This window comes from Rhinolophus ferrumequinum, chromosome 15 (assembly GCF_004115265.2).
Source record: "Rhinolophus ferrumequinum isolate MPI-CBG mRhiFer1 chromosome 15, mRhiFer1_v1.p, whole genome shotgun sequence".
In the NCBI taxonomy this organism is placed as follows: domain Eukaryota; kingdom Metazoa; phylum Chordata; class Mammalia; order Chiroptera; family Rhinolophidae; genus Rhinolophus; species Rhinolophus ferrumequinum.
The window spans coordinates 47,845,731-47,863,105 of NC_046298.1; the positions used below are offsets into that span (position 1 = coordinate 47,845,731).

Here is a 17,375-nt window from a genome sequence, read left to right on the forward strand (position 1 = left end):
GGGCTGCGTTCCTTCCTGGGGACTTAAAGGGAGAGTCCGTTCCTTGTCTTTCCAGTGTCTAGAGGCCCCACATTCCATGACATGTGGCCCCTTCCTCTGTCCTCAAAGCCACCCCTGCCGGGCTGTCCTTCCCATGTGGCATCACTCTGACACTGATCATCTGCTTCCGTCCCCACGTTTGAGGAGCCTGGTGATGACACTGGCTATCATGAATACTGCTGCTGTGGGCGTGAGAGCACAGACGTCAAGGTTCAGCCGTCATTTTTTTTTTTTTAATTTATTGGGGTGACAATTTTTAGTAAAATTACATAGATTTCAGGTGTACAATTCTGTATTAGATCATCTATAAATCCCATTGTGTGTTCACCACTCAGAGTCAGTTCTCTTTCCATCACCATATATTTGAGGTTCTGCTGGCATTTCTTTGAGTGTGGGCCATTCCTTCGCTGAGTTGTGTGGTGATTCTGGGCGCAGGTTTTCAGGAGCTGCCACATCACCTTCCAGTGGCTGCACCATCTTGCAGTCCGACCAGCAGGGCACAAAGATTCTAGCTTCGCCACTTCTGTGCCACACCTGCTACTTTCCCCTTAAATTATTTTCTTTTAATCAGTCTTCCTGATGAGTGTGAGGTGATATCTCACTGTGGCTTTGGTTTGTGTTTCCTTCCCTGGACTTCTGATCCAAGACATTGGGGACCTGAGAAGACCACAGATCAAGGAAGGCAGAGATCATTCCTGGAAGGGAAGAAGTGGGGTGCAGGAAGGCCCAGGGCAGGTGCAGTTTGAGCCCTTGGGTAAGGCGGGTGACAGATGTGAGTCTTGGAGCCCAGGGGAGGTCCCTCCTGGGACGCTGGGGTCTAATCTTTCTGGTGGGCGTCCTCCTGAGTTCTGTGTGGGGACGTGTGCTGGCTGTGCCCAGCTTCTGCCAGAATCGCCACCAGGATCAGCAAGACCACACCGGCCAGGCCGATATGGATACAGTTCCCCGCCATGTAATTCCGGGAGGCAGGAGCTGGAAGCAGAGGGCAGGGGTCACTACCAGGTGGACAGGACCCAGCCCAGCCCTGGACCTATGAGACAGGAGCTCCTTGTCCTTTGGGCACAGAACCTGTCCTGCCCAGCGCTCCCCCTGGACACACTCCCAGGTGACTTACCTGTCTGGGAGCCCACTTCTGTGGGCAGGGGAGTGACTTCACCGGGGCCTCCTAGGAGTCAGAAACAGTGGATGGACGTCTCATTCAGCCTCGCCTTCCCCCCGTTCTCAGGCTGACCTGCCTCCTGAGCTCCAACCAGGCCCCTGCCTCCCCTGAATCCCTCCACTCCTCCCCACCCCGAGATCCCTGAGTCCACAACCCCAGGTCCCACCAACGGTCAAGTAGAGGATTCCCGGGCAGCACACAGATGGAAAATTTAGACCTGCCTTTGATCAAACTTGCTCCAGAGGGAGTCTCCCCCTTCCTGGCTCTGAAACCCCCCAGAAATGAACAGGCCTTTTGCTGTGGGAGGATGCAAGATTTCACTGCCCGCTCAGTGTCCACTCAACCACTGAAAGAAGCGGGACCCCTGCCCCACTGCCACCACACTCCCCACTCCCCAGCTGAGCCCCTCGGTGTGGACGCCCAGACTGAGAGGTCTCTACTCCCCAGCCCAGGAGGGGGCTTAGTGTGGGGAGTGAGGGGGCCCTGTGAAGGGGACAGGAGAAGGGCTGAGCCTGAGCTCCCTGGTCAGTTCAGCTGTTTCTGGCCCCGCACGTCCTGCAGCATCCACACCTGGCCCCTTTCTCTCCACCTCTCAGTATACATGACGTCGTCTGGACTCCCAGAATAGCAGACAGGGAGACATGGGGGCACAGGGATGGCACTCTCTCTGCTTCCACTTGGCTGAGGGTCTGGACACCCCTCAGAACACCCCACGCCCCCTTGTTACATTAGCCCCAAGCAGCTGGTCCCTGGTCCATGGACAAACAAGACGGGTGGGAGCCTCGTCACCTGGCCACAGGGTCAGAGGGTCCCGGAGGCTGACCCCACCTAGCAGGATACTGTACCCCCATTGCCCCAGGTCAGTCACAGGGTCGGGATAAACTAGGCAGACACCCCCAGGCCTGGACGATGAGGGCCACTCCTGGACAATGTGCACTGACCCAAGGTATGCCTGAGTTACAGCAGAATAAATAAAAAAGGGACAGAAGATACTCGGTGTTAAAGGAAGAAGTTCCCCCTCCCTCCATCCCTCCGTGAGGGGTATCACCCTCCTCACTGAACCCGGACTCCAGGAGACATCTCAGGGGCTGACCACACGCAGGGAAGGACAGCCTCAGCCCAAAGGGGCCTGAAAGCACTGTCCTGCCTGGTCAGGGCCCCCCTGGACCATGTGACTTGCCCAATTAAGGGTGGACCTAAACACAGGGGACATGTGGCCTAGGCCTCTCATAAAGTGGAAAGGAGGGTTTAACACCATGCTGAGCAAAAGGACACATGTTCCCTTGAAGGGGGTCTGTCCCCACCTGATCTCTGGAAGCCCACTCCCCACCCAGACCAGCAGGGCCAGTTCCCTGCCCACCCGGATGCTCAGCTGAGTGTCCAGGCCATCATGGTGTCCAGATGGGGCCAGGACTCCAGGGCCCTGAGCTGGGTGTGAAGGCCGAGGGACATGTGTGCAGACGGGCAGGGGAACAAGAGGGCTGGGCGTCCCCAGGAGGTCAGGGACCCTGTGGACAGAGGACACAGCTAGGGACAGAGTCCAGGGACCTGGGACAAACCTGAGGGCAGAACAGGGACTTCCTCACCTGTCAGCACCAGTTCCAAGGCCTCACTGAACTCAGACCAGCGAGACCCTTTCTTATAGACACAGCGATAAGGCCCAGCAGTGACATCACTCACTGCGCGGATGGGGAATCGGGCCTCCGCTCCCGGTGATCCGTGTTGAGATGTGATTTTCTGATCCGTGAAGTCAAAAATATTCTCCTTCTGCTTCAGGCGGAATAGGTCAGCCCCAGCAGGGCCCAGGCACAGGATGGTCACAGGCCGCCCCCGGGGGACCACAGGGCCTGGCTGGGCTCTGATGGAGGGTCTGGGCAGGAGCCCTGGGAGGAAGCAGAGCAGGACCTCAGGTGCGTTCTGAGGAAATCACCACACTTCACAATTCACCCATTTTAAGTGTGTTCAATGTGTTTAGCAACTGTACAGAGTGGTGCATCCATCACACTCCAATTTTAGAACATTTCCATTATCCTCCCCCCAAAAGCCCCCCCTGCCCATTCTAGGTGGGTGTGAATTCTCATCACTGCAGAGTTATTTCCCCACAGGACACAGGGACCCCGAGTCTTGGTCACATCTTGGACTTTTCTAGGGTGGAGTGGTAGGTGTCAGAGCAGCCTGGGGGCCCGGTGAAATCTCCCTGCCCTCGGCCACTTTCTAGGGAGACAAAGAGGGCTGGGAGGAAGGCACAAGATGAGGACGACCAGGTCATTGGGGCGACAAAGGAAGCAGGAGTCTGAGTCAGTAGGAATGATCTGGGCCTCCTGTCTCCAGGGCAAGTCCTCTGTGCAGCGCCCACCTCTGTTCCCTCTGTATTGTCAACCTTCTCCTCAGCCTTATATCCATTTGCTTGTTTTTGAGGCTTTTGAAAAGCCCATGTGTCTCCACTAGGCTGATGTAGGGGTTGGGGAGGAAGAGAGGGTTTGTAGCCCTGAAACAGGAAGATGGCATCAAAGTTATACAATCGGGATAGAGACAGGCAGGAGCTGACAAAAGTTCATTCATTCATTCATTCATTCATTCTGTCTTTCATCCATGTCTCACTTCCTATCTCCCCAGTCATTGATGACCTCCATGTGCCATTGGGTCCACAAACACGAGAAACACGCACACAGTCCCTGCCTTTGTGGGCTGAAAGACAGAAGCTGATTAAAGAATTGTGCAAATCCGCAGCTATGCAGTGTGATACGTGCCCGCGGGTGAGTGTGGGAATCTCGAGGCGGGTGGAGGCAGAGCTGACCTCCTCTGGGAGTCAGAGGGAAGAGACATTGAGCTGACACCCCAGGGCCAAACGTGAATTACCCAAGCTGAGCGATAGGGGGCGCCGGGCACTCAACAGGGAGATGTCACCTGGGGAGGAGGCCAGGGTCTAGCGGAGAAAATGGTGTTTGTGAAAGTGAAAGAAAGCCAAAGTTTCTGCAGATAAGTGAGTCAGGCCGCGTGAGGACAGACAGTGCAGACAAAGAGATCTGTGGGTCTCATTTTATCTGAAGATAAACCGTGAGAGGACTCTAAGGAAAATAATATTTAGCCTGAAACTAAAAATATATATATATGAAAAACGAAATTTGTAAATGTAGACTCACCATTTTGCATGTGAATCATCTGGCCCAGACAGAGCACTGGAAGAGAAGCTCTAGTGAGGAAAACGCCCAGCCTCTGGTTTCCTCACAGGGCTGCGATCAAGGGGCATTTGATGGAGCCGGAAGCGAGCCCCCGATAGCTTCCAAACCGCCGTCCTCAACATTATATCTAAGCACAGTCTTTCTCCTTGCTCTGAAAGTCTCAAGATAAACCCCCAATCTCCTCTTCCAAACAGGTACTCCTCCCCCAGTCCTTCTTCCAGTCTGAACTAGTCCCCATACCCAGATCCCAGCTTCTAGGGCTGAACCTTCCATGGCCAGACTTAGGTCTGGCCCAGAGCTGAGGGGGCAGCTCCCCGGACGGGACCACTTTGCTCCCCCAGGGTCCCAGAGTCTCCTGGACTGGACTGAGGACTGAACAAGGACACAGACCCTTCCCCAAGTCCCACCCCCTGTGTCCCTGGAATGTTGCCCCTCCATTCCAGACTCACCGAGGCCCAGGACGGTGGTGGGGTGAGGGGCCATGGCCAGGCCCTGCTGCCAGTGCCGTCCTGGAGCCAGTGGGTGCAAGGACGGAGCCTGCAGCTGACACAAGAGGACAGGAAGTGTTGCCCTGGGGCCGTCTTGGGGTTTCCACATCAACTACCTCACCCAAAGGGGAAGCACACTCTCCCATCCTTTCCACTCTTCCTGCTAAGGAGACAGAGGGAGGGTCTTGGCTTCCATGTCTCTCCTCCATGCTCAAGTGAGGCCGATCTCATCTCCAACGAACCCCCTGGGTGTGGACCTCATTGTCATCTACCAGACAAGGAGGAGCGTGGATTTGTGCCTCAAAGTGACTTTACCTTCAGTCCCAACCCCGTAACCTAACCATCTGTTCTTGGGCATGGCGACGCTCCTTTATGCCGACATGTCCTCATATTTAAAATGGAAGTCTGAACTCTCCCTCCAAGCATTTAATGTTATGATACGTGTTAAATTCCCAGCAAGGCACAGAGTGCACTGAAAATGTCCTACTAACACGGGCTCTATCCCCACCTTCTCCCAGTGGCATTAGAACCAGAGGAATAGGTGGCCCATCAGCATATGAGAATCCTAACGGCATTGATCAGTTTGGAGAGAGACCTTGGGACCTGGCCCTGGGGTTGGGGCCAATGGGGCACCCAGCTGGGTGCTGGGATGAAAGGCCGGACCAGGCTGGTGATGGCGTTTGTGCATCACAAAACTACAATGACAATCACATTGCAATATAAATGCATCAAATCTATACGTTGTACACCTTAAACTTACACAATGTTCTATGTCAATCATATCTCAATTTTAAAAAAAGATGAGTTAGCATCAGAATAGTTGAAATATTCCAGAGATACTCTGGCCTGGTCACTCCATGTTGACCAGTCCTCCTTCTGGGATGTGATGGGCCTGCCGTCCACTCTTGTGGGTAGACTGGGTTCTTGAGCTGGACCCTGGACCCATCTGCATGTTATATCCCTGGGTCTTGCCCTCATTACATGGAGTAATTGATCAGGTCTCAAAGACCCCTGTTTCTGAGCATCCCCAGCTTGGCTCAGCCAAACGGGAGTGTCTGCAGTGGGGTCTACAGGACAGAGTCTGACTGGGCCTGAATGTCCATGGATCTCTGCTTTGGGTGTTTCCAGTTCAACTGCAAAGCCCTCCCTAAGCGTCTGTGTTAGCCCACGCCTCTGTGCTCCACTCCTCCTGCTAGAAGAACCTTGGTGTTCAGCCCAGAAAGCACCTAGGGCAGGGGTGGACTCACCTACTTGCATCTGGATCATCTGGCCTTGATGGAACCCTGGAAGGAAACCTTCATGACTGGTGATGCCCCTTCATCTGGATCCTGTCGTCTTGGCTGTAACCCTTGGCAGCTGGCCTGGGCTTGGACAGTGGATGAATTGACTTTCCACAGGCTCCCACCCTCAGCTCTGCGTTGTGGAAGGCCACGTATACAGGACAGGATTTTCCACTATCACCCTCTCTTCTCATCCCTTTCTGGACTCACTGAGACAAACACACAGGCAACGAATGTGGGAGACGCAAAAGGCTTCGGCTGCACCCAAAGAAGGAGGCAATCCAAACTAGAAAGCGCACAGGATGTGGTGTGCTAGCATGTCGCAGTTTAAATAACAACCATACATAAAAGCGAGCAGTTTTCCTTCCAGTCTGTATAGGTCTCTGACTTCCCCAGATTGGAGCAGAGAAGGGAGCACAGCTTCCTGAAATTTTTCTACAGGAGACACAACGCCGAGTTAGGCAAACTCATCACCTAATCAGTGCCCAGCACAAATGCATTTGTGCCCCAAGCCTCAGATCCCAAATGCTCACATTGTGGTTTTTACCAAACTCACATCGAAGCTCAAATATTTTTACTTTCCTTAACTACAAGGTCTTATTATTATAATACACAATATTCCTCTACCAACTAAATATGTAAATATATTATTCTTGAAAAATAAAAAGAAACATTTGAAACACACAAATTTAAATGATTATTCCAACTAGAAATTTGAGTCAGTGTCACTTATAAAGATATGAATCTTCCTTCTGGAGGTCAATGAAGTACTGAATGTACCGTAGAAATCCATTTAATAGAAAAGTACGATACATATAGAAACTATTTCTTGAGGGTTTTATAAAAAATCCTCTGATTCATTAGCCAAATAAGATTTCCCTCTCCGTCTCCTCCCTCTTCCTCCCCTCATTTCTGTCTCTCTCATCATCTGTGTAGCTTTCTCTCCTGTATCTATATGAATTTATCATTTATCTACATCTATGTGTTAAACATCATTATTGTCTCTCATCTATCTCTCATTTATCTACATTGTGTTTATATATCAATATCTATGTATCATCTAAGCATCATTTGTCTATGTATCATCTATCTATCTTCTCTATCTAGCATCTCTCTCTCTCTCTCTCTCTCCCTCCCCTGCCTCTCTCCCTCCCTTCCCCCCACTTTTCTTCCTGTTCCCGATTCCTAAACTTTATTTTCCTTAAGGACAGCCCTATAGCTCTGGCCCTTGGATTAACACAATTTTTCCTTGACTTAATGCTACACTCTGTGGTGTGCTGGAGTCAGCCAGCTCAAACCGGCTCCGAAAGCCACGTTCAATGGTGCCCCTTTGTAGCTGGAAATCAGCCGTGATGTGAGTATTTACACTACAGAAATTGGCAAATGCTACAAATCAGATATTTTTTCAGAGAGCTGACTGCTGCACATTTACCACCATGCTGCCGGTCAATGTCCAAAGGCCAATTTAGAGAAAATTAAATGGAGCATGTAGAGAAAACCCCTGTGAAATCATCGTCCTTCAGGAGAACTAGAAAACTGAAGAAGTCCTATCTGTGTCTTGGTGTACCCCATCCTGCCCCATTCCTTCCTCACCTCGAGTAAACAGCATCTGAAATCTCGTGCTCAATTTCCATTGCCTGTGTGTAGATACAGTGTTACCACATGTACACAGTATCTGTCTGCATGTATGTATGTCCACTGTCGTTTTAAACTTTATGACAAAGTAAAATGATTTGTTAAATCTTGTCAAATATAGAGTGAGCATGTGCCAATGTTTTATTAATTCATTAATGATGAAATAATCGTTTGGAATTTCTGTCTTTGTCAGATATTTGCCCTTTCCACTGATTTCCTCCTTTCCTGCATTCTTTGTTTCCATAGGTATTATTTTCCTTTTTCCTGAAATTTTATTCTTTTGGCACCCGTCTGTTGGTGGTGAATACAGCTTTTTGTTCCCTGAAATGTCTTTATTTCACGCCCATTGTTGAAGGGTGCTTTCCCTTGTTGTAGAGTTCTTGGCTGATACTTTCCTTCTGCTCTTTAAATATAGCCTCACCTGGTTGCCGGCGTTAATCATTTTCGTTGTGAGTAAAATGTAAATCTTATGGTTGCTCATTTGAGAATGAGTTCTTTTTCTTTCAGTACTCTTAAGATTTTGTCTTTGTGTTTCAGCAGTTTCACTATGGTGTGTCTCAGGGTGTGTGTGTGTGTGTGTGTGTGTGTGTGTGTGTGTGTGTGTCTGTGTTTGTTGAAATACAATAGACAAAAGATTCACACGTCAGATGCACAACTGGTTGAAGCCTCACTATCTGGGCACAGCCATGTCACCACCACCCTGGTTCATAAACGGAACATTTCTTGCTCCCACTTTATTCTGCTTTGCAGTAATTTCTCTCCAAGTGCAGTGACTACGCTGACTTCTAACAGCATATGTTAAATTTGCTTGTTTGGGTTCTTTACACAAATGTGAATATACTCTACTGTCTTTCTGTGTGGTTTCTTTTGTTCAACCAAAGGTTTGTGAGATTTATCCACAGTGATGCATGTGGAGGTGTCGGCCATCGATCCTCGTTGTTTTCGAGTATCCTGGTGTGTGAATATCCACAACGTACACTTTCTTTCTAGTGTTATTGGGCCTTCTTTAGCTTCTAGTTTAGGCTCTGAGGCATAGCGCTGCTTTGGATGTCTTACTGCATACCTCCTGATGAGTGGATATGAGCATTTCTGCTGGAATAAACCTAGGAGTGTAACTGCTGTGTTTCGTGCTGTGCACATATTCAGTGTTGGTAGGTACTGCCAAACATTGTTCAAAGTGACTGTATCAATTTATATCCAGTGCACTTCAGTGTTCTGACTGTGCCACATCCTTACCAATTCATCAAGCTGTCACCTTTCTATTTTAGCTTCGCTGGTGTGGGTAGTGATATCCTGTGGTTTTAGTTTGCATTTCTCTGATGACTAATGCAATTGGGGACATTTTTATATGGTTTGGGTTATTTGGATATTATTTTCATTTTTGCGAAATGTCTATTTGAGTTTTTTTCTTACTTCCTCATTAAAAAATGGTTTGACTATGTGTTTTTAACTAAACAGGAGGAAGATTTCTATTTTTATTGTTATATGTGTGAGTTCTTTGCCAGATACAGTCACTGTGAATACCACTCTAGCTGAGGTTTCACTCTCTTCTTTTATTAATTACAGTTTATTGGGGTGACAATGGTTAGTAAAGTTACATAGGTTTCAAGTGTACGAGTCTGTAATACATCATCTATACTCACATTGTGCGGGGGAGTGGGTGGTAGATGAGGGGGAACAGGATGAAATATTTGGGGATGGGAAGTTTCTCTCTCTTATTGGCCAATTTTGAAGAACAGAATTTCCAAATCTCATTATAGCCCAGTTGACCTATATTTCTATTTTACATTTAGTGCTTTCTTTGGTGTTCTGATTGAGAAATAACTGCCTGCAGCAAAGTAGGAAGAAACCCTGTGTGTGCCTCCCAAGTCCTGGAGTTCTAACACACAGCATGGTGACTGCAGTCGACAACACTGTGGTGTTACTTCAGAGTTGCTGCGGGACAAGATCTTCAATGTCTCCACTACAAAAAAAGAAATGACAATTACAGGATGTGATGGAGGTGTGAGCTCACGCTGCGGTGGGAACCGTGTTGCAGTATGTAAGTGCATCAAACCACCACCGTGTTCTCCTGTAAACAGTAACATAAACGGGGCCACTTTAACATGGAGCGGGAGTGCCATCCAGAGGAACTGCCTTGCGCGTCTTATGCTTCAAACCAAGAGCCCTCGCAAATTTAAAAAAAAAAACAAAAAAAAAACCAAGAGCCCTCGCAAATTTAAAAAAAAAAAACAAAAAAAACCCAAGAGCCCTCGCTCCTCCCTGAGACTGACGCACAGTCGGGAGCAGAGAAGGTTCCCCACAGTTGCTGACGAGGGGAGCCCTGAGGGAGGGCAGTGAGCCTTCCCCTCACATTCTCCTGTCTGTGTGGGGACAGGGACAGGTGGGGCAGTCACCCTGCACATCCCTGCGCTGCAGGAGATGCGGATGACTGGAGCCTTGTCCTTGGTCCCACCTCACGGCCACACGGGGACCCAGCGCTGGTACAGCCCACCCACAGCAGTGCCACAGAGTGAAGCCACTGCCTCCACACCCCAGAGCCCACTGTGAGCCTGGCTGGGCTTCCCACTCTAGGGGTCAGAGGTTTGAGGAGACGTCAGGGGATGGGGTCAGAGTCGGCCCCCGAACCAGTTTCCAGAAGCTTGGGGGCCTCATGAGACCAGTGTTAGATGCCAGGCGTATGAGACTCCTTGCTCTGCTGTGACAAATTAGCGCAAGTAGGATGGATCCCAACATGCTTTATTATCTTACGGTTCTGGAGGTCAGAGACCAAACTGGGCCTCACTGGGCTGAAATCCAGGTGTGTGCAGGGCTGCGTTCCTTCCTGGGGACTCCAGGGGAGAGTCCGTTCCTTGTCTTTCCAGTGTATAGAGGCCCCGCATTCCGTGACATGTGGCCCCTTCCTCTGTCCTCAAAGCCACCCCTGCCGGGCTGTCCTTCCCAGGTGGCATCACTCTGACACTGATCATCTGCTTCCGTCCCCACGTTTGAGGAGCCTGGTGATGACACTGGCTATCATGAATACTGCTGCTGTGGGCGTGAGAGCACAGACGTCTAAGGTTCAGCTGTCATTTCTTTGAGTGTGGGCCATTCCTTCGCTGAGTTGTGTGGTGATTCTGGGCGCAGGTTTTCAGGAGCTGCCACATCACCTTCCGGTGGCTGCACCATCGTGCAGTCCCACCAGCAGGGCACACAGGTTCTAGCTTCTCCACTTCCTTGCCACACCTGCTATTTTCCCCTTAATTTATTATTATTTTTTAAATCACATTTATCCTGATGAGTGTGAGGTGATATCTCACTGTGGCTTTGGTTTGTGTTTCCTTCCCTGGACTTCTGATCCAAGACACTGGGGACCTGAGGAGACCACAGATCAAGGAAGGCAGAGACCATTCCTGGAAGGGAAGAAGTGGGGTGCAAGGAGGCCCAAGGCAGGTGCAATTTGAGCCCCTGGGTAAGGCGGGTGACAGATGTGAGTCTTGGAGCCCAGGGGAGGTCCCTCCTGGGACGCTGGGGTCTAATCTCTCCGGTTCGTACCCTCCTGAGTTCTGTGTGGGGACGTGCACTGGCTGTGCCCAACTTCTTCCAGAATCGACACCAGGATCAGCAAGACCACACCGGCCAGGCCGATATGGATACAGTTCCCCGCCATGTAATTCTGGGAAGCAGGGGCTGGAAGCAGAGGACAGGAGTCACTACCAGGTGGACAGGACCCAGCCCAGCCCTGGACCTATGAGACAGGAGCTCCTTGTCCTTTGGGCACAGAACCTGTCCTGCCCAGCGCTCCCCCTGGACACACTCCCAGGTGACTTACCTGTCTGGGAGCCCACTTCTGTGGGCAGGGGAGTGACTTCACCGGGGCCTCCTAGGAGTCAGAAACAGTGGATGGACGTCTCATTCAGCCTCGCCTTCCCCCCGTTCTCAGGCTGACCGGCCTCCTGAGCCCCAACCAGGCCCCTGCCTCCCCTGAATCCCTCCACTCCTCCCCACCCCGAGATCCCTGAGTCCACAACCCCAGGTCCCACCAACGGTCAAGTAGAGGATTCCCGGGCAGCACACAGATGGAAAATTTAGACCTGCCTTTGATCAAACTTGCTCAGGGATCCAGAGGGAGTCTCCCCGTTCCTGGCTCTGAAACCCCCCAGAAATGAACAGGCCTTTTGCCGTAGGAGGATGCAAGATTTCACTGCCCGCTCTGTGTCCACTCAACCACTGAGAGAAGCGGGACCCCTGCCCCACTGCCACCACACTCCCCACTCCCCAGCTGAGCCCCTCGGTGTGGACGCCCAGACTGAGAGGTCTCTACTCCCCAGCCCAGGAGGGGCTCAGTGTGGGGAGCTGAGGGGGCCCTGTGAAGGGGACAGGAGAAGAGGCTGAGCCTGAGCTCCCTGGTCAGTTCAGCTGTTTCTGGCCCCGCACGTCCTGCAGCATCCACACCTGGCCCCTTTCTCTCCACCGCTCAGTATACATGACGCCATCTGGACTCCCAGAATAGCAGACAGGGAGACGTGGGGGCACAGGGATGGCACTCTCTCTGCTTCCACTTGGCTGAGGGTCTGGACACCCCTCAGAACACCCCATACCTCCTTGTTACATTAGCATCAAGCAGCTGGTCCCTGGTCCATGGACAAACAGGACGGGTGGGAGCCTCGTCACCTGGCCACAGGGTCAGAGGGTCCCGGAGGCTGACCCCCCCCCCAGCAGGCTAATGTACCCACAGTGCCCCAGGTCAGTCACAGGGTCACGATAAACTAGGCAGACACCCCCCAGGCCTGGACGAAGAGGGCCACCCCTGGACAATGTGCACTGACCTAAGGTATGCCTGAGTTACAGCAGGATAAATAAAAAAGGGAGAGAAGATACTCGGTGTTAAAGGAAGAAGTTCCCCCTCCCACCATCCCTCCGTGAGGGGTGTCACCCTCCTCACTGAACCCGGACTCCAGGAGACATCTCAGATCTGACCACATGCAGGGAAGGACAGCCTCAGCCCAAAGGGGCCTGAAAGCACTGTCCTGCCTGGTCAGGCCACGCTGGACTATGTGACTTGCCCAATTAAGGGTGGACCGCACCACAGGGGACATGTGGCCTGGGGCCCCCACAGAGTGGGGCTCAGGGGAAAGGAGGGTTTAACACCATCCTGAGCAAAAGGACACATGTTCCCTTGAAGGGGGTCTGTCCCCACCTGATCTCTGGAAGCCCACTCCCCATCCAGCCCAGCAGGGCCAGCTCCCTGCCCACCCCGATGCTGGGCTGACTGTGGGGACAGAGCCCCAAAAAGCAGTTTCCAGGCTCTCGGCCTCACATAGAAAGGTGCTGGCTCAGGTAGTAAATGGCCATCGACTGATCAAATGGCCATCAGCTGTAACCAGTGAGCCATTAGCCATGAATATAACTACCGTGGCTGGGCTAGCAGAGAAGAGAGCAAAAGGAAAGAAAAGGAGAAAGGGGGGAGCTAGCAAGAAGATGGTGGCTGAGCCTGCAAGCGGTGCAGTGAGGGTTGAGAATTGTGTGGTTCCTGGTTCCTGTGTCTCCAACCCAGCCGCCAGTGACAGTATAGTGGTGTGACTCCCCTACCTATGGCTCCGTGGGTGTTCCTTTTTGGCCTTGCCGTGTCCTGCGTTCTTATGTGGGGGGCGGGACCGGAGACCCCTCATGAGACTCCGCCGGACGCCCCACACGACACTTGGCGAAGTTGGCAGGATCCCCTGCACTACACTGAGTGTCCAGGCCATCATGGTGTCCAGATGGGGCCAGGACTCCAGGGCCCTGAGCCGGGTGTGAAGGCCGAGGGACATGTGTGCAGACGGGCAGGGGAGCCATAGGGCTGGGGGTCCCCAGGAGGGCAGGGAGCCTGTGGACAGAGGACACAGCTCGGGAGAGTGTCCAGGGACCTGGGACAAACCTGAGGGCAGAACAGGGACTTCCTCACCTGTCAGCACCAGGTCCAGGGCCTCACTGCGCTCAGACCAGCGGGACCATTTCATATAGACACAGCGATAAGGCCCAGCAGTGACGTCACTCACTGCGCGGATGGGGAATCGGGCCTCCGTTCCCGGTGATCCCTGTTGAGACGTGATTTTGTGATCCGTGTATGTAGATCTATGCTCATTCTTCTCCACGCGGAATATGTCAGCCCCAGCAGGGCCCTGGCACAGGACGGTCACAGGCCGCCCCCGGGGGACCACAGGGCCTGGCTCGGCTCTGATGGAGGGTCTGGGCAGGAGCCCTGGGAGGAAGCAGAGCAGGACCTCAGGTGCGTTCTGAGGAAATAGCTTTTCCTTCCCTGAGGGACAGGAGGGAAACAAGGCAGAGACTGCCGCTGACTCCACATCTGCACTAACATCCTCATTGGAATCAGACCATCACTTTAGAGCCAGGCACAGTGCCTCAGGGAACAGAAAACGACACGTGCCCCCTGCCCCCCAGGAGTAGTTCTGTGCAGCCCTGTGACGATGTCTGCCCGTGAGATGGAAGCAGCCTTGTCGGTGAGGTCCCCAGGAGGGCAGCTTAAAGGTGCTAATTAAGCCTGGAGGCCCCTTTCCTATTTCTGCCCTTCTTTGCCACCCAGCCTGCAAACATAAACTGGCTGGAGCTCTGGCAGCCGTGTTGCATCAGGAGGTGACCTTAGTGCTGGTGGCCATGGACTAAAGCTGTGGAACAGGATGAGAAGGCGAGAAAGCCTGCGACCCCGGTGACACATGGGGCTGCCACCCTGTCTCTGGCCAAGCTCCACAGAGGCTGCATCTCCGCGCACGAGAGAAATAAGCTCCAGACACTGTGTGTTCTATGCAGCGATGTTGGAGGAAAACACGGAGTGATGAGAGAGACCTTGATACAGACAGAGCTGTGACGAGGGCTCTCAGGTCTAAGGAGAGCACAGAATAAGGAGACCCTTCCCCGTCTGCGGAGTCAGGGAGACCCCTGAGGAACAGGTGTCTGAGCTGAGACGTGATGGACAAGTATAATTGCAAGTAGCTCGGCTGAGCGGATCAGGGAAGCCGGGTGTGGGTGGTGGAGAACTCAGCGTGTGAGATGGTCCTGAGTGCATGGCGAGCACGGCGTGCTTCAGAAACTGAAAGAAAACTAACGCATGTCTGGTGATAAGCACAGAGCAGGGCAGGACATGGCCAGGGAGAGACAGAGCCAGAGGAAATACTTTGATAAGGGATCTGGTGCAACCTAAGTTCAAGCAATGAAGGGTTTCACCTGGGAAGTAAAATCATGAGATTGGAGTTGTCTAAGTTCACCTGCAGGAGAGAATGGGGCAGAGCCGGCAGGAAGAGGCGCCTGGAGGCCCCAGTAGCTGCTGTGGGGGCGAGAGGTGCTGGAGCTCAGACTGGGGAGGCAGCATCCAGGGGGCTGTGGGCACATGTGAGGACACGTGGGGTTCCGTGATGGAGTAAATATGGGGCGAGACAAGGGGGATCAAGGAGGACTGTTGTCTAGTCCTGGACCAACGACCTTCACCGAGGGGTGGGGGTAATGAATCAGGTCTGAGTGCGTGAGTGTCAGGGTCCAGTTTCAGATCTGCGGGTCTCAGGAGTCTGGAAATCAGTGGTGACGTCCTGTGGGTGTTTGCAGCTGTCAGGAGAGACTGAGGAGGGACCTTCATGTGGGGGAACCGGGGTTGGATCCCTCTCGGAACCCACATGAGCTGCCCTTGAGGTAGGAGGGGTTGGGAATCGTGTAAAAATGACTCACCGTGCTGCATGTGGATCACCTGGCCCAGGCAGAGCACTGGAAGAGAAGCCCAGTGAGGAAAACGCCCGCACCTGGTGTCCCTTAAACGGGGTCAAGGTCAGTGTGCTGCCGGGAAAGACTTGTCCACCGTAATCCCCTCACCACCTTCATCAGCGTGACTCCCAGTGGGCAGCTTCCTTTCCCCATAGCGGGTTCCAGCCAAGTTCCCAAGTGACCTCCCAACCGGACCCCACCCAGCGACCTTTCTGTATCTGACCTGTCCCCGTCCCTGTGTCCAGGACGTGTGAGAGACCCGGTCCCTCCACGGTCGGCTTAGTGGAAGGTGACACAGCGTGGGCAGGACTGCAGGGCTGACTCTCTCCCCAGGGCCCCGAAAGTCTCGGACTAGAGGCTGGATTGAGGCGGGGACTGGGCCCCACCCGGAGTCTCCCATCCCCTCTGACCCTGTGGTCTCCCCGTGTTCGTACTCACTGAGGCCCAGGAGGGTGGTGGCATTGGACGACATGGCCAGCATCTCACCGTCTGCTTTGTCCTTGTCCTGGGGATGGGAGGACAGGGCCCTGCAGTCAGGAAGAGTGTAGGATGCGTTGGCAGGGGCCACGTCACGAGGCTCATTTCCGTGGTCTCATAGGAAGGTGCGCAGGCTGCTCCCTGAGGCAACTCTAGCTTCCCCTATTTCGGTCCAGAGAGGACTTGGTTTCAGAAGGCGTTTCTAGTGAGATATTTCATAACCAGTTGAATCCATGTCCTGATGAAACCCACAGAATATTAACTCATAATAGATAGACGTAGGTGATATATATATATATAGTAGGGAGACGATAGGTAGATAGAGGTATAAATAAATAGATGATAAACAGTAGGTAGATGGATAATAGGCACATACATACATGACAGATAAAGATATAGATAGAGACAGATGATACATGATGAACGGGTAGATAGAGATAAATGAGAGGGAGATGGATAGACAAATAATGGATGGTAGACGGATGCACAGCTGGATACACAGATACGTAGATACTTACATAAATAGATACATAGCGACAAAGATACTTAGACATATACATAGATACCTAGAAAAATAGATTGATAACTACATAGACACTTAGATAGATACATAGTAGACAGTGTGCGGACAGAGCCCCAAAAAGCAGTTTCCAGGCTCTTGGCCTCACATAGAAAGGTGCTGGCTCAGGTAGTAAATGGCCATCGACTGTGATCAAATGGCCAGCAGCTGTGGCGAGTTGGCCGTCAGCTGTGACCAGTGAGCCATTGGCCATGAATATAACTGCCGTGGCTAGGCTAGCAAAAAAAAAAGGGGGAGCTAGCAAGAAGATGGTGGCTGAGCCTGCAAGCGGCGCAGTGAGGGTTGAGAATTGTGTTGCTCCTGGTTCCTGTGTCTCCAACCCAGCTGCCAGTGAGAGTATAGTGGTATGACTCCCCTACTTATGGCTCCGTGGGTGTTCCTTTTTGGCCTCACCATGTCCTGCGTTCTTGTGTGGGGAGTGGGACCAGAGACCCTGCCGGGCGCCCCGCATGACAGACAGACAGAATACAGGCGAGGAAACTTACTGGCTTGGCTTCTGGTCCTAACAGACTGACTGTTCCCAAACCACACGTTTCCTCATGCAAACACTTCGGTTTCTCACATGCAAAACAGGAACTACTTCAAAACTCCCGACAACTTCATGTTACTACGCGGGCGGTGCACAGAGAGGTGAGTGGCACATTGGAAGGACACTCAGTCAGGGCCCCTCACACTGTCCAGGGCAGGCAGCACCTGGCTCAGGCACGATGCCCTTGTCTCTGTGTCCCTCTGTGTCCTGTGACACCGGGCTGCCCTTCTCTCCCTTCCCCATCTCGCAACCAGTTCTTGTTATTTCTGAACTGA

General features: G+C 52.4%; 2 protein-coding genes across 4 annotated transcripts; both read right to left on the bottom strand.

The window, feature by feature from the left end:
- Positions 1-832: 832 nt before the first annotated feature.
- LOC117034513 (leukocyte-associated immunoglobulin-like receptor 2) lies at positions 833-6,168 on the bottom strand. 3 transcript variants are annotated; one of them, XM_033127532.1, is made up of 6 exons: positions 6,116-6,168; positions 4,830-4,923; positions 4,342-4,377; positions 2,785-3,081; positions 1,154-1,204; positions 833-1,011 (listed from the first exon to the last, which is right to left on the bottom strand). In XM_033127532.1, exons 2-6 carry the CDS (start codon positions 4,861-4,863, stop codon positions 857-859), a joined length of 573 nt encoding a protein of 190 aa, XP_032983423.1. In that variant the 5' UTR covers positions 4,864-4,923; positions 6,116-6,168; the 3' UTR covers positions 833-856. The 3 variants fall into 3 exon arrangements, with proteins under 3 accessions (XP_032983423.1, XP_032983422.1, XP_032983424.1); XM_033127531.1 differs by lacking the exon at positions 6,116-6,168 and adding an exon at positions 5,210-5,228; XM_033127533.1 differs by lacking the exon at positions 6,116-6,168 and having other exon boundaries at positions 4,342-4,431; positions 4,830-4,916.
- A 4,196-nt stretch (positions 6,169-10,364) lies between these two features.
- LOC117034516 (leukocyte-associated immunoglobulin-like receptor 1) lies at positions 10,365-17,172 on the bottom strand. Its single transcript, XM_033127537.1, has 6 exons — positions 17,057-17,172; positions 15,953-16,229; positions 15,482-15,517; positions 13,804-14,006; positions 11,595-11,645; positions 10,365-11,452 (listed from the first exon to the last, which is right to left on the bottom strand). Exons 2-6 carry the CDS (start codon positions 15,993-15,995, stop codon positions 11,384-11,386), a joined length of 402 nt encoding a protein of 133 aa, XP_032983428.1. The 5' UTR covers positions 15,996-16,229; positions 17,057-17,172; the 3' UTR covers positions 10,365-11,383.
- Between the last annotated feature and the right edge of the window lie 203 nt (positions 17,173-17,375).

Excerpts from the sequence above, each read along its gene's own strand:
- LOC117034516 (XM_033127537.1), bottom strand. The coding sequence starts at position 15,995 with ATGCTGGCCATGTCGTCCAATGCCACCACCCTCCTGGGCCTCA. Across the intron at positions 15,518-15,952 it reads CACCACCCTCCTGGGCCTCA|TGCTCTGCCTGGGCCAGGTG; the intron begins GTGAGTACGAAC and ends CTTCTCTTCCAG. Across the intron at positions 14,007-15,481 it reads GGTGATCCACATGCAGCACG|GGCTCCTGCCCAGACCCTCC; the intron begins GTGAGTCATTTT and ends GCTTCCTCCCAG.
- LOC117034513 (XM_033127531.1), bottom strand. Across the intron at positions 3,082-4,341 it reads GATGATTCACATGCAAAATG|GGCTCCTGCCCAGACCCTCC; the intron begins GTGAGTCTACAT and ends GCTTCCTCCCAG. Across the intron at positions 1,205-2,784 it reads CTTGGAACTGGTGCTGACAG|GAGGCCCCGGTGAAGTCACT; the intron begins GTGAGGAAGTCC and ends TCTGACTCCTAG.